Source organism: Zootoca vivipara, chromosome Z1 (assembly GCF_965207765.1).
Source record: "Zootoca vivipara chromosome Z1, rZooViv2.hap1.1, whole genome shotgun sequence".
NCBI lineage: Eukaryota > Metazoa > Chordata > Lepidosauria > Squamata > Lacertidae > Zootoca > Zootoca vivipara.
This window is the reverse complement of record NC_142583.1, coordinates 72,125,193-72,138,657: the sequence shown is the minus strand read 5'-3', so window position 1 is coordinate 72,138,657 and position 13,465 is coordinate 72,125,193. Positions and strand designations below refer to the sequence as shown.

Below are 13,465 nucleotides of genomic sequence, written 5' to 3'. Positions count from 1 at the left end.
CTGAAACTGCCTTGGTTGCGCTGGTTGATGATCTCCGGCGGGCTAGGGACAAAGGTGAGAGCTGTTTCCTAGTTCTGCTGGATCTCTCAGTGGCCTTTGATACAATTGACCATAACATCCTTCTGGACCATCTAGAGGGGTTGGGAGCTGGGGGGACTGTCATACAGTGGTTCCGCTCCTTTCTCCTGGGCCGTGTTCAGAAAGTGGGGGGGGATGAGTGTTCAGACCCCTGGGCACTTACTTGTGGGGTGCCTCAGGGTTCCGTCCTCTCCCCCATGCTTTTTAACATCTATATGAAGCTGCTGGGAGAGATCATCAGGGGGTATGGGCTGGGTGTTCATCAGTATGCGGATGACACCCAACTCTATCACTCTTTTAAATCAGAACCAGTCAAGGCGGTGAAGGTCCTGTGTGAGTGCCTGGAGGCGGTTGGAGGATGGACGGTGGCTAACAGATTGAGGTTGAATCCTGACAAGACAGAAGTACTGTTTTGGGGGGACAGGGGGCGGGCGGGTATGGGGGACTCCCTGGTCCTGAATGGGGACACTGTGCCCCTGAAGGACCAGGTGCGCAGCCTGGGAGTCATTTTGGACTCACAACTGTCCATGGAGGCACAGGTTAATTCTGTGTCCAGGACGGCTGTCTATCAGCTCCATCTGGTACGCAGGCTGAGACCCTACCTGCCCACAGACTGTCTCACCAGAGTGGTGCATGCTCTAGTTATCTCCCGCTTGGACTGATGCAATGCGCCCTACGTGGGGCTACCTTTGAAGGTGACCCAGAAACTGCAATTAATCCAGAATGCGGCAGCTAGACTGGTGACTGGGAGTGGCCGCCGAGACCACATAACACTGGTCCTAAGAGACTTACATTGGCTCCCAGTACGTTTCCGAGCACAATTCAAAGTGTTGGTGCTGACCTTTAAAGCCCTAAACGGCCTTGGTCCTGTATACCTGAAGGAGCCTCTCCACCCCCATCGTTTAGCCTGGACACTGAGATCCAGCGCCGAGGGCCTTCTGGCAGTTCTTTCACTGTGAGAAGCAAAGCTACAGGGAACCAGGCAGAGGGCCTTTTCGGTAGTGGCGCCCGCCCTGTGGAACGCCCTCCCATCGGAGGTCAAGGAGATAAACAACTACCTGACATTTAGAAAACACCTAAAGGCAGCCCTGTTTAGGGAATTTTTTAATCCGTGAAATTTTAATGTATTTTGCTATTTGTTGGAAGCTGCCCAGAGTGGTGGGGGAAACCCAGCCAGATGGGCGGGGTATAAATAATAAATTGTTGTTGTTGTTGTTGTTGTTGTTGTTGTTGTTGTTGTTGTTGTTGTTATGCCCAAGACACCTGGACGCTACCAGGTTCGAGAAAGCTGATATAAGATCACAGTAGCCCTTAATATATGTTGTAATATATAGCTTTGCCTTCATCAACCTGGTGCCCTCCAGATATCTTGGACAACCGCTACCAACAGCCCCCAGCTGATGGGAAACATAGTCCAAGACATCTTGAGAGTATTAGGCTGGTGATAGTTCATCAAGATGAAGATGAACTAGAAATCAGAAGTACATAATAAGGAAGCAATCGTAGTGGATATGCTTATCCAGAATTCCTAGGGTCCCCTTTTATGAGATTCCAGACGTAGGAGCACTGACATTAAGAGGATTGGAAAGGGTGCATGTCGGTGGTAGTCTGGGAGCATACTGGGGGGAGGGGGACAGCAGGGCAGGCTTGGCCCTGAAGGACCCAACACTTTTCCAGTTTCAAACAGGCACTAAAGTGGGGGGAGGTGGATAACACCAACCCAAACTGGGAGCAGGCAGGGTAAATTGGGACGGGTTGTTTTGTTTTGTTCTTAAAGGACCGTGATGGAGGAGTTTAAGAGCAATGCTCATCTCTGGATGGGTGATTCAACAACCATTGGTTCTCCCTCCCAACCTAACTTCAGGATTGTCATCTCAATTAATTACAATAGCAAATGGAGTGTGGTTGGATTCTTCTATGCTTTATTTCATGAAGCCACTTAAGTCTTTGCAGTTGGCAAATAAGGTGTCTTGTTTAAGCCTCAAGAAAGCAGAATTGATGTATTCTTAGGACCTGATGTCAGAGCATTGAGCTGTCTAGCCACCCATTTTAGTTGCCTCTGCATTTATTTATTTATTTATTTTAAGGGGGTGGGCTTGTTCCATTGTCATTGGTGGTTGTTGTTTTTTACAGAGATCTTAGAATCCAGTTTCATGTAAGCCACTTCGTTTGAGGAAACATCTTACAAATGCATTTTTTTTTATCACTGCAGAGGGCATCATGCCAACATTTCAGCTGGGAATGACAATTTCTTAATAGTGCAACACAGTTCTGAGTTCCCGGACGTGCAAAGCCCGTGTTAGTTGGCTCCCCACTCATCCAGTATCTGAAAAGAAGAGGAAGCATGAATCAATCTACATGTCCGCTGGCTTTTATGGCATGGAGATGGTGTGGGCTGCAGAGCTGGAGGAGTTTGAGCAAAGCCACATCCTCTGGCCTGCATGATCTGGCAACTGTAGTGATGGCTTTTCTTCTCCTGAAATGGCCTTTAAGCTGGATCGCACATTGTGCCCTGAGAACATATACATCTTCCTAGACAACACAGTACCGTACTAGCCTTCTACAAACTTCCCTTTCAAAATTGAAATGAATATCTAGATTTTCTGGAAACCAAATCCAGTGGTGGATCTTGGCATACATCCACCACTGGGTTTGGTTTCCAAAAAATCATACATACATACATACATACATACATGCATACATACAGATATAGATAGATATAGCTATAGATCTCTCTCTCTCTCTCTCTCTCTCTCTCTCTCTCTCTCTCTCACACACACACACACACACACACACACTTGTTTAGACTTACTTCTCACGAAACTTATGTTTTGCATCAATCCATGACCAGCTGTCACCCCTTTTATACAGTCCAATCCAGAAATCATGAGCTGAGCCTTTGAGTTGTGATTCCAAATATATCTGCAGAGGAAAATAATAAAATCTTTGCTGAAAACAGACAAACAAAAAAAGCTATATATATTTTTCTTAAATGATTTTTGGACAATATCCCTTGCCCAATAAGTCAATAGCTCCTTACAGATATTTAGTGGGGATATAATGGGGGGGGGGCATCACAATAGCAGGATTTGCCCTTGTCCTGTGCATATTTCCTTGAAATGTCTGAAAAGAGGCTCCAATGCATACAAAAATCATGGAAGGCTTAGAGGACCCATCAGTCACACCTGAGGACCCCATTTTGCCAGCTCCCTCAAGGTCTCAGTAGGCCACATTGGTCTCCTCTGGTTCTGAAGACTCCATCCAGGAGGTTCCAGTGGAATCATGGTCTTTCTCCTGCTGTAGGAGAACGCACGCTAATCAACTAAAGCTAGATGGGGACATCTAGGCCAGGATCTTGTTCTCACAATGGCCAGCCAGATGCCTATGAGAAGCCTACAAGAGGACTGAGAGTGCAACAACATTCTCCTCACCTGGGATTCTCAGGAACCGGTACTGAGTGGAATAATACATCCAACTGGGGAAGCATAATATATTCATTGTGTCTATTAGCCACTGATACACCTTTCTCCCACAAATTTGTCTAAACCTCTTTTTAGACCATCCAAGTTAGTAGCCATCACTACTTCCAGTGGGAGAAAATTCCATATGTGTTGTGTGAAGTTCTTTTGTCTGGCCTGAATCTTCCAAAGTTTGGCTTCATTGGATGTCCCTAAGTTCTGGCATTATGAGACAAGGAGAAAGACTTTTCTCTACGCTCTTTCTCTACATGATGCAAAATTGTATACACCTCTTTCATGTGATCCTTCCTCATAGAGTCATTGCTCCACCTGCTCGATTATTTTGCATGCCCTGCAATATGCTTTTTGAGGTGAGGCAACCAGAACTGTATGCCAGTATTCTAGCTGCAGTCACACCATTTCGCCAATTTCAAGGCTCATTTGCAGACATCTGGAGCACAGAGTAGCCATTGCTTTGCTTTTAAGTAAGAAAAATAATTAGATCCTCCTCAGGCCACCACATTGAAAATCAACCCCACCACAGCTCTTCACCTCAACTTCAGGGAGCTTCTTCCCCTCAAAAAAGGTACCCCCTTCTAGTTTGAACTTTAATTTGTGACTGTCCAAATAAAGGGATACAATTTTCTGTTTTAGAGCTGGCAGTCAATGTGTAGCCAGTGGGTGGAGGGTAGAGTTAGCACAGTATTGCTTTCTGGGGAATGAGTAACTGCTTTGCGACTAGCTCTAGCTCTCCTCCTCCTTAATGGATATTACAGAAAACATCACAAACCCATGGAGTTTCCTCTGGTCAATATGACTTCTTACTGCTTGTGGAGGAGAGGAGCAAGAAGCAGCTGTTATATAGGACTTGAAGGCTAGGTAGTCATCATACTGTGAAGGGTTGTCCCTGCTTTGTGTGTATTCCGGCATCCAACCAACCTCTTCTGCTTTGCTTTCAATATTAATCATTTCGGTGAAAGGTTTTGCCGCACAATAATCTGCACAGTCTTGCCAAGTTCTGGGTGGTTTAAACATATCAATCAAGTATAACCTCCTGTACTGCACCGTCCAATGTTGCTTAAGCCTTTCCAAAATGTCATCTTTCCATCAAGCCACAAATATGTGTGGGAGAGAGAGAGAGAGAGAGAGAGAGAGAGAGAGAGAGAGGATATTCATCAGAAGCCAGCTTGAATGTCTCTGCAGAGCTTTAAGCATTATTTATAATGTGAAACAGGTGATATACCAAATGATATACAAAATATTTTATTGTAGACTATATTAAGGAGTTACATTAATGAGCTATGTTAAGAAGAAAGTTTGCAACATGATTCAATTGTTTATTCTAACCACAAACATTAGCCTATTTTCACCCAGATGTATAATTCGTTTTCTTCTGTTTCTCTTTTTGCATGCATTGACAATTTGTTAGCCAGTTTTCTAACAAATCTATATAGACAGACAAAAGTACCAGGTGCAGGTTGAGAGGTATGTGTGATCTCGGCCAGGTCTGCTATAAAATTATACCTGTATGTGGCTCATTCATTTAAAAAGTTTTCGGAACTTTTTTTGAGTGCAATATATAAAGAACAGCATTTGAACAGCAGTGGTTGCAGAAGAGATTCCCACTGCTTGGCATCTTGCAGGCAGGTTTTTGGAACCAGTTTAAGTTGCGTGACAGAAAACAGAGTTTGGCATCGCCCCTCTAAAGTCAATAACAGGGTTTTGGTTTTTTGTAATTGGCTCTCCCTACATTATTAAGCATCACAGTCTCAGAGTAACTTACCAATTGCATCTTGCAGTTCCTTATTTTTTTTGTTCTCTTCAGTCAACCTCAATGATAAATTCGTAGCTACCTTAATTCTGTCAACATCTTAAAAGATTGCAAAAATTCAAGTCAGGGAAATCTCAAGCAATTAGCTACATTCTTATCCTTATTGTGTGTGTGTGTGTGTGTGTGTGTGTGTGTGTGTGTGTGTGTGTGTGCCAATCCTCACTCAGCTTAGAGGTAGTGGAAGTCAATTACCACCACCCCCCTATCACTTAAGCTCAAACATAAAGCACAAACAGCTCTGTTGATAACAGCATTGGAACAAAATGTATCCAGGAGAAGTTAGATAGGGTTGTACCAGCAAGACTACAGGGCAGTACAGTGGAACCTCATGTTACGTACCATCCTCCTTGTGAATGCTGTGGGTTACGAGCTCCGCTAACCTGGAAGTAGGTGCTCCCGGTTGTGAACTTTGCCCCGGGATGCAAGCAGGAGGCGTCATTAGCGAAAGTGCGCCTCATGTTACGAGTGGTTTCGGGTTGAGACGAGACCTCCAGAACGAATTAAGTTCGTAACCGGAAGTACCACTGTATACCAGTATGCTAGAGCGCAGCCATGGCACTGCGGCTTTTGCCAGCAACACTCTGCAGATGTTCCAAATAAGGGAATGCCATAGTTCTGGGGCTTCTAATTGGATTCTGTATGTATTCTTTGTGTGTAAACCCTATAAAAGGTCCCTGTGGATAACACCCAGTGCTCAGCCTTTGGGAATTATCCCGTTGAATCAATTGCTCTGTGCAGACCAATCAAGCTTTTTTGACTCTCTCCTCTGCTGACTCATGAGTGCTTACTGCTGCTTGTGAGGCTTGTTTTTCCGGCTACAGCTTGGTAACCTTGAGCAAGGACCACTCCTCAAACACACTCTTAGTACCAGGCTGTGTAGAACATGTGCATGATTCTGATTAGTGAATAAGTCTACTGCAGTCAAACTTAGCTCATTGCAGCTTCTGGGACATAGCTGCCAAGTCTCCCGTTTTCCCCGGGAAATCTCCGTTTTTCCAGCTGTTCCTAGCTGAAAAAATGGATTTTTTTGTTTTTCCCCGGTTTATTCTGGCGCGGCGGCCATTTTGGAACTGGGTGGAGCATGCTCAGAAGCGACTTTTGATGCTGCTATGCCCAGTTCCAAAATGGCTGCAGTGTGACTTCTGGCGCGGCGGCCATTTTGGAACTGGGCAAAGCAGCATCAAGTCACTTCTGAGCATGCTCCGCCCAGTTCCAAAATGGCGGCAGCGCTACTTCCGGTCTGCTATTTCCAGCCCGGTCCCTTATTTCTCTGACAGCAACTTGGCAGGTATGTTCTGGGAGCTCGCAACCAGGAGCTCACAGACCTTGCAAACAAGGGTGAGGATTGCTGGAGGAGACTGAAGAGAGGGAGTTCGTGCCTTTTGGAACCTGAGGGTGTGGCTGATTGAGGAAGCCAGGCTGAAGGAGGAAGTGAGTTGAGGGAGGAGTTAGCAGCCAGCAGCAGCTGCTAGGAGCCCACAAGGATTCCTATATCTCTGCTTGTTGGCCAAGTCTCCCATAGGGCTTTTTGAGATTGATATAAAGTCATACCTTGGGGTAAGTACGTTTCAGGTTGAGTACTTTCAAGTTAAGTACTCCGTGGACCCGTCTGGAACGGATTAATCCACTTTCCATTACTTTCCAAGGGAAAGTTCACTTCAGGTTAAGTACGCTTCAGGTTAAGTACGGACCTCCGGAACCAATTACCGTATATGCTGGCGTATAAGGTGACTGGGCGTATAAGACGACCCCTTACTTTTCAAGTTAAAATATAGAATTTGGGATGTACTCCAGCCCTTTTTTGGCGGGGAGGGGAGGCTGTCTTCTCCAGCACTCAAGTCTGCAGCCGGGGAAATGGTGGTTTGTTTGTTTGTTTGCTTGCTTGCTTAGTTATTGAGAGGGGGAAAGAAGCCAGAGAGCGGAGAGAGAGACAACGAGGCTGGCTCAGTGAGCAAAAGGGGAATAGAAGCCAGGGAGAGGGAGAGAAACCATAGAGAGGATAGCGATAGAGGGGCAGAGACATCGGAGGCTCACACAGCCAGCGAAAGACGCTGAGCAGCAGTGAAAGAGAGAGCGGAGAGAGAGAGAGAGACGGAGAGATCCCTTTGCTTTGCGCTGACAAAAAAAGAAGAGGCAGCAGCTTGACACCAATGAAATACACAAAACTGTATCTCTGCGCTGATCCAGGTCACAAAGCCATGAGGGAGCCATTCTCCCTGGCGGGGAGCAGCCCCCTCCCGAGCGCGCTTCTTTGCGTTCATATGGTCACTGCATACAGTGGGGATGCGGCCGTTTTGGAGCTCCCCCCACCGTATGCGGTGACTGCAGATTCTTGGACCCGGTGTATAAGACGGGCCCCCAACTTTTGAAAAAAATTTCCTGGGTTCAAAAGCCGTCTAATACGCCAGTATATACGGTAAGTACTTAACCTGAGGTAACACTGTAGAAACAATTGGGGTGTTGACATTTACTGCCCAACTCCCCAAGGGACTGAGACCTCTAAATCCTTGATTGATCAGAGATGAATGAATGGAGGCAGGATGCCGTAAAAGCAAGGCAGATCTTTATATTTCTCTTTGCAACAAAGTTCCCTCCCCTCCTAGCAAGAAGGCAGGAGAGACTCAGAACCAAGAAGAAACATGTATTCTAAGTGTTTGCATTTTGGCATGGAGAAGGACACCCCCTCTACAAACAGTCAGAAATTATATCACACATATATTACTGTGGCTCAGGCAGGCCAAGATGTGATATTCCTGAGGATTTAGCAAGTTTTACATAGTTCCAGACACAGTTTATACAAAACATTAGCATTTGATAAGACAATCAGGATGCCTGTATGCAGAGCACCTGGGCAAACAATGACAATTAATACAAAGGAGGTTCATCAATATAGGCGAGATAGAGAAAAGATAGGAACTTCCCCTGATTGTGTGGCAAATGGGATTAAGGAGGCAGAGAGAATATTTGGAGTCTTTGGAGAGCCAAGATGGCTTTTGGTTTGCTCCTGTACAATTTTAGACATGTGGTTTATATGTGTGTGTGTGTTTACCTTGTGCAGTTATCAGCATTTATTCTATATTTGAGACCTTAGAATTCCTCCAACAAGGTCATGAAGAACAAGCAGCTAGGGGCACTTCAGAGGGCATTTAGCCACCACCTTTGCCACAATAACGCAAACTCAACCCTGCACTCACTGAAATTATAGGACCATTCCATACTCCTGTCTGTCTCCTATGCTAATCAACATCTATATCAGTGATGGGCAACCTTTTAAGCTTGGAGTGTCAAAATTCGCCAAAAAACCGAGCATAACTCGGGTGGTGTGTCACTTCAAGAAAAAAACCATAATTTCATTATATTTATAGTTTAAATAACAAAAATGTTTAATTGTAATATATGACTGTATTTAATAAACCAAAAAAGAATTATTTAACCAAACCAAACCAAAAAACCCCTTATTTATCACAAAGTGCCCAGAGTTGTTGAGCTTTCTGGGGGGAGCTGCAGACCAAAGTTTTGGAGGTTTTTTTTGGGGAGTGCAAAAGTTGCTTTGCTTTTTTGGGGGGGTATGCCCCAAAGCTGCTGCACTTTTGGGGGGGGGAAGAGAACAGAAATAAATGACGAATAATACCTTCGCTGGAACTAACACGCAGCACCGACATAGTCTGCGAAAGCGCCAAAAAACCCAGCACAGAATGGGTTAAAAAATGAAAGCTGTTACACCCAATCATAGTCTGCCAAAGCGCCAGAAAAATAGCACAGAAAGGGTTAAAAACCAATCTCTGGCTACCAGCAGCAGCAGCAACAACAAAAGGATCTGGGTTTTAACAGCGGAGACAAGCTGTAGAGGAGACAAGCTCTTATACGATCTGGTATAAGAAAAAATTGTAGGAGGAGCAAGAGAACAAATTGGGGGGGGGGGACAACAACAGCGCGAATGGGCCGATAGGGCGCGTGCCAGCAGTGAGAGCTCTGCGTGTCACATCTGACACGCTTATCATAGGTTCGCCATCACTGATCTATATCAAACCATTAGGAATTCTCATTTGGGTATAGGGAGCATGGTGGCCTCAGTATGCTGATTATAGCCAGCTTTATTTCTCCATTCCATTGAAATCAGGAGAGGCTACACAGGTGTTGGACCTGTGTCTTTATTAGTGCAGAAAGTATTGATTTAATGTACAGAGATATTTCCCATTCTGTTTAATATAAGAGAATTCTAGAAGCTAGTCTGTATGAGAGAAGCAGGCAGAAGGGCAATACCTTCTGGGAAGCTGGTTTGAACTGGTTCTCTTTTCTCTTCCTATTAAGGTGTCAGAGACATGACCGGCAGAGAAGAATCTGCAGAGGCAGAGGCGGAGGCAGAGGAAAACAGGAACTTGATTCATTCACACAACGAAAGTGAGATAAGCCCTTCTCACTCTGGATTGCTGCCTGTAAGACCTCCAAAGAAGGAGACTCCACCACATTCCTGGGTAGCAAATTCCACTGCCGAACAGCTCTTACTGTCAGGAAGTTCTTCCTAATGTTTAGGTGGAATCTTCTTTCTTGTAGTTTGAATCCATTGCTCTGTGTCCACTTCTCTGGAGCAGCAGAAAACAATCTTTCTCCCTCCTCCATATGACATCCTTTCATATATTTGAACATGGCTATCATATCACCCCTTCACTTTCTCTTCTCCAGGCTAAACATACCCTACTTCCTAAGCCGTTCCTCATAAGGCATTGTTTCCAGGCCTTTGACCATTTTGGTTGCCCTCCTCTAGAAACGTTCCAGCTTGTCAGTATCCTTCTTGAACTGTGGTGCCCAGAACTGGACACAGTACTCCAGGTGAGGTCTGACCAGAGCAGAATACAGTGGTACTATTACTTCCTTTGATCTAGACCTATACTCCTATTGATGCAGCCCAGAATTGCATTGGCTTTTTGAGCTGCTGCATCACACTGTTGACTCATGTCAAGTTTGTGGTCTACCAAGACTCCTAGATCCTTTTCACATGTACTGCTCTCAAGCCAGGTGTCACACATCCTGTATTTGTGCCTTTCATATATATTTTTTTGCCCAAGTGTAGTACTTTACATTTCTCCTTGTTAAAATTCATCTTGTTTGCTGTGGCCCAGTTGTCTAATCTGTTAAGGTCATTTTGAAGTGTGATCCTGTCCTCTGGGGTATTAGCCACCCCTCCCAATTTGGTGTTGTAAGGGTGACTCCCTACAGGGAGCCAGCCCCTATCATCCTGACGTCCACCTCGTCAAGTACAGAGAGCCATAGCTGCCAAGTTATCCCTTTTTTCAGGGATTTTCCATTATGCTGAATAGGCTTCCTCGCGAGAAAAGGGAAAACTTGGCAGCTATGCAGAGAGCACCAGTGGTTCTGAAGCAGCCAGAGGGGGAGGAAGAGACTCGGAGGCAGAGAGAAATCAGAATGAGGAACAATAGGAAAGCTCGGGGGTGGAGAGATGCAGACAGGAGCTCAGGGGTGTTGGAGAGCCATGTCACCGACCACTCAGGGAGGAAACTGAAAGGGTATCGCTCCTTCCGGAGCAAGAAGTAAGGAGAGCGCCGCAATGCAGGTAAAGGGGGAGGCGTTTTGGGGTGCCCCAACTACTTTGCTGGCGTAGGAACAGACGTACGCCATTGCCAGATTCTGATTCGGGATAAGAGGTCATGTTTTAAGCTGTCTCTACACTGTAAATAATTAGCACAATAAACGTCTTTGAAGACAAACTGGACTCAAGTGGAGTTACTCTAGAGTAGCCATGACGACCCTCTGACAGGTGTCATCTGCAAACTTGCTTAGGATGCTCTCAAGCCCATCGTCCAAGTCGTTTATAAAGATATGAATAATCAGAACCCTCAAAACTCCTCAGAATTTGAAGTATGGGAAGTCAAGAAATTTTATAATTTGGCATAATATTGGGATTAATGGATATGCATTTGTATAATTGTATAATTTGGAATAATTGGTATGATATAATTGGTTGTAAGTAAAAAATTTAATAAAAATAAAGATGTTGAATAAGACTGGGCCCAAGACAGAACCGTGTAGCACCCCACTAGTCACTACTCTCCAGGATGAGGAGGAGCCATTTATGAGCACCCTTTGGGTTCGGTCAGTCAGCCAGTTACAAATCCACTGAATGGTAGCATTGTCTAGCCCACATTTTACCAGCTTCTTTACAAGAATATCATGGGGCGCCTTGTCAAAGGCCCTGCTGAAATCAAGATAGGCTATATCCGCAGCATTCCCTTCATCTACCGGGCTTGTAATTCTGTCAAAAAATGAGATCAGATTAGTCTGACATGACTTATTTTTCAGAAACCCATGCTGACTTTTAGTGATCACAGTGTTCCTTTCTAGGTGCTCACAGACCATTTGCTTAATGATCTGCTCGAGCATCTTTCCTGTCAGGCTGACTGGGGGGTAATTGTTTGGGTCCTCTCTTTTCCCCTTTTTGAAAATAGGGACAACATTTGCCCTCCTCCAGTCTGCTGGGACTTCACCTGTTCTCCAGGAATTCTTAAATATTACTGCCAGTGGTTCGGAAATCACCTCTGCCAGTTCTTTTAATAATCTTGGATGAAGTTCCTCTTGTCCTGGAGACTTGAATACATCTAAACTAGCCAAGTATTCTTGTACTACCTCCTTACTTGTTCTAGGCTGTGTTTCCCCTGCTGAATCATCTGCTCCATATTCTTCAGGTCGGGCATTGTTTTCTTTTTTGGAGAAGACTGAGGCAAAGAAGGCATTGAGGAGTTCTGCCCTTTCTCTGTCCCCTGTTCGCATTTCACCATCTTCTCCCCTAAGTGACCCCACTGTTTCCTTGTTCTTCCTATTGCTACGGACATACCCACAAAAGCCCTTTTTTGTTGCTTTTAACCTCTCTAGCAAGCCTGAGTTCATTCTGTGCTTTAGCTTTTCTGACTTTGTCTCTACACGCTCTGGCTATTTGTTTGAATTCCTCTCTGGTGGTTTCCCCCTTTTTCCATGTTTTGTACATATCCCTTTTAAATCTTAACTCAGTTAAAAGTTCTTTAGATAGCCACCCTGGCTTCTTTAGGCACCTTCCATGTTTCCGTCTCATTGGTATTGCCTGAAGTTGTGCTTTTAATATCTCCCTTTTAACAAACTCCCAACCATTATGAACTCCCTTCCCTTGTAGTATTTCTGTTCATGGGATTTCACCCAGCGTTTCCCTAAGTTTTCTGAAGTCGGCTTTCTTAAAGTCTAGAATTTGAGTCTTAGTATGCTTGGTTGCTCCTTTCCGCTGTATAATAAACTCCAGAAGAGCATGATCACTCCCACCTAATGATCCTGCCACTTCTACCCCACTAACCAGGTCATCACTATTGGTTAGGACCAGATCTAAAATGGCTGATCTTCTTGTTGCTTCTCCCACTTTCTGGACAATGAAGGCCAGTGAGGAATCTGGACAACTGCAAGGCCAGTGAGGAATCTGTTCGACCTTATGCTCTTGGCTGAGTTTGACATCCAACAAATATCAGGATAGTTGAAATCCCCCATTACTACTATCTCACTTCCTTTTGAATGCTTGGTCATCTGTTCCAGGAAGGCTTCATCTGTGTCCTCAGTTTGGCTTGGGGATCTATAGTAAACTCCCACAATGAGATCACTGTTATTTTTCTTTCCCTTAATTTTGACCCAGATACTCTCAATATGGCTTTGAAGTTTTAAATCCTGCATCTCTTCACAGGTATACACATCCCTGACATATAACGCCACTCCTCCTCCTCCTTTCCTGTTTGGTCTATTTCTCTGAAATAGATTATATCCCTCTATTACTACATTCCAATCATGAGACTCATCCCACCAGGTTTCAGTGATGCCTATTATGTTGTATTTAGTTTGCTGTACCAAGAGCTCAAGTTCATCTTGTTTATTTCCCATGCTCTGTGCATTAGTATACAGACATTGAAGACCATTGATCATTCCCCCATGTCTCTTATTTAAGGATATTTTTTCCTCCCACCACTAAGTCTGCGTGCTGTTTGCTCCATTTGGTCCTTGGCATTTGGGTGATCATCTTCAGCACTTGGTAGACTCAACTCCAGAGGTTGCACCTGAGTCGCCAAGAAGT

General features: G+C 44.8%; 1 protein-coding gene across 9 annotated transcripts in view; it reads right to left on the bottom strand.

Moving 5' to 3' along the window:
- Positions 1-1,983: 1,983 nt before the first annotated feature.
- LOC118075297 (uncharacterized) overlaps positions 1,984-13,465 on the bottom strand; it is a 49,464-nt gene continuing 37,982 nt past the window's right edge. For 6 of the 9 annotated variants that reach the window (XM_088660684.1, XM_088660683.1, XM_088660686.1 and 3 more), the window contains 4 exons: positions 5,320-5,406; positions 4,476-4,636; positions 2,891-3,000; positions 2,126-2,404 (listed from right to left, as the gene is read on the bottom strand). In XM_088660684.1, the coding sequence (XP_088516810.1) occupies positions 2,230-2,404; positions 2,891-3,000; positions 4,476-4,636; positions 5,320-5,406 (533 nt within the window). In that variant the 3' untranslated portion in view covers positions 2,126-2,229. Of the gene's footprint in view, positions 2,405-2,890; positions 3,001-4,326; positions 4,637-5,319; positions 5,407-13,465 lie in introns of all 9 variants that reach the window. The other 3 variants (XM_088660689.1, XM_088660691.1, XM_088660690.1) reach the window with 3 other exon arrangements.